The 1,127-nt window shown below is 57.2% G+C and overlaps 1 protein-coding gene across 1 annotated transcript in view; it reads right to left on the bottom strand.

The window, feature by feature from the left end:
• Nucleotides 1-383: 383 nt before the first annotated feature.
• The window catches only part of Fam110d (family with sequence similarity 110, member D), a 4,875-nt gene continuing 4,131 nt past the window's right edge, over nt 384-1,127 (bottom strand). The window contains exon 3 of the mRNA XM_013032325.1: nt 384-454. Coding sequence (XP_012887779.1) covers nt 384-454 — 71 coding nt within the window. The remainder of the gene's footprint in view (nt 455-1,127) is intronic.

A 1,127-nucleotide genomic window follows, 5' to 3' on the forward strand; every position in this document is an offset into this window, starting at 1 on the left:
GGCGCTGGCCGCGTCCATGCTGCGGGGCTCCGAGCCCACCCAGGACCCCAGCCCCGAGCCCGGGGACGAGGCCGCCGAGGATGCCGCCGAGGGCCCCGAGCCGCAGGAGAAGGACCCCATGGCCAGCTTCAAGTGGAGTTTCCTCAGCCACAAACTGGCCGAGATGAGGGTGAAGGCTGCGCCCAAGGGCGACTAGCATGCCGGGGCCCAAGGGGCTCCGGACCCTGCCGCCTCGCCATTAAAACCCTCACCCAGCACCCCGTGTAACTGTGTTGTTGCCCAGACAGAGCGGCGGGTGGGCGACCTCAAGCCGGATGGATGGTTCCGTTTCAGGTACAGTTGTACCAGGAAGCCGGGGACAGACTCCACGGCCTCGTCCAGCCTCATTCAGTGCAAGACTTGGCCTGCTGCCCTACTCGGTGCATGGTTCCTCTACCGTGGAAAAAGTCAGATACTAACCAGAAAACTTAACTACCGGAGGGCCCCACACAAAGTGACAAATTGGGGCTCAGACGAGCTGAGTCTGTGAGTCAGGAAGGCTTCCTAAAGGAGAGCTTGTGATCCTAGAAAGAAAACTGGAAAGAAAGGAGAAAGGCCGAGGGAGGAGGAAGGTGCGCAAAGGGGAAACTGAGGGAAACAGATGGCCTGTGTGTCCCTGAGGGAAATCGAAGCAGTACCGAGATGTGAACTTTCGGGTAGGTCACCCCTCCTCCCCAAAAAACACCACCCGGTTTGAAGATCCCTTCTTTCAGTGACCGCTGGGCCTTTCATAGTGAGCACGACGGGGCAGCAAAGCTCTGGGGATTCTGGGAATCCCAACTTGGTGGAGTGGATCCCTGCCCTGTAACCTCCAAACCTCCAAACCTCCATTCCCAGCTCCCAGCTCCAGTATGGACGGACCCCCCCTCCCCGCCCCCAAGTGGGTGACAGAGATGATTACAATAGCGGTAGGGCAAATCTGTAATGGTGAAAGCAGCTATTGTTTAGTGAGCACTTGGTATATATTCTAGGCACTTTGCCATGAGAGTTACAAGGATTCCAAGGTATTATTAGCTGCTGCTGCCTTTTGCCCTTTAATAATTTAGGGGATGAAGCCGGGCGCTGGTGGCTCATGCCTGTAATCCTAG

The sequence above is a fragment of the Dipodomys ordii genome, unplaced genomic scaffold, assembly GCF_000151885.1.
Source record: "Dipodomys ordii isolate 6190 unplaced genomic scaffold, Dord_2.0 Scaffold6, whole genome shotgun sequence".
Classification (NCBI taxonomy): domain Eukaryota; kingdom Metazoa; phylum Chordata; class Mammalia; order Rodentia; family Heteromyidae; genus Dipodomys; species Dipodomys ordii.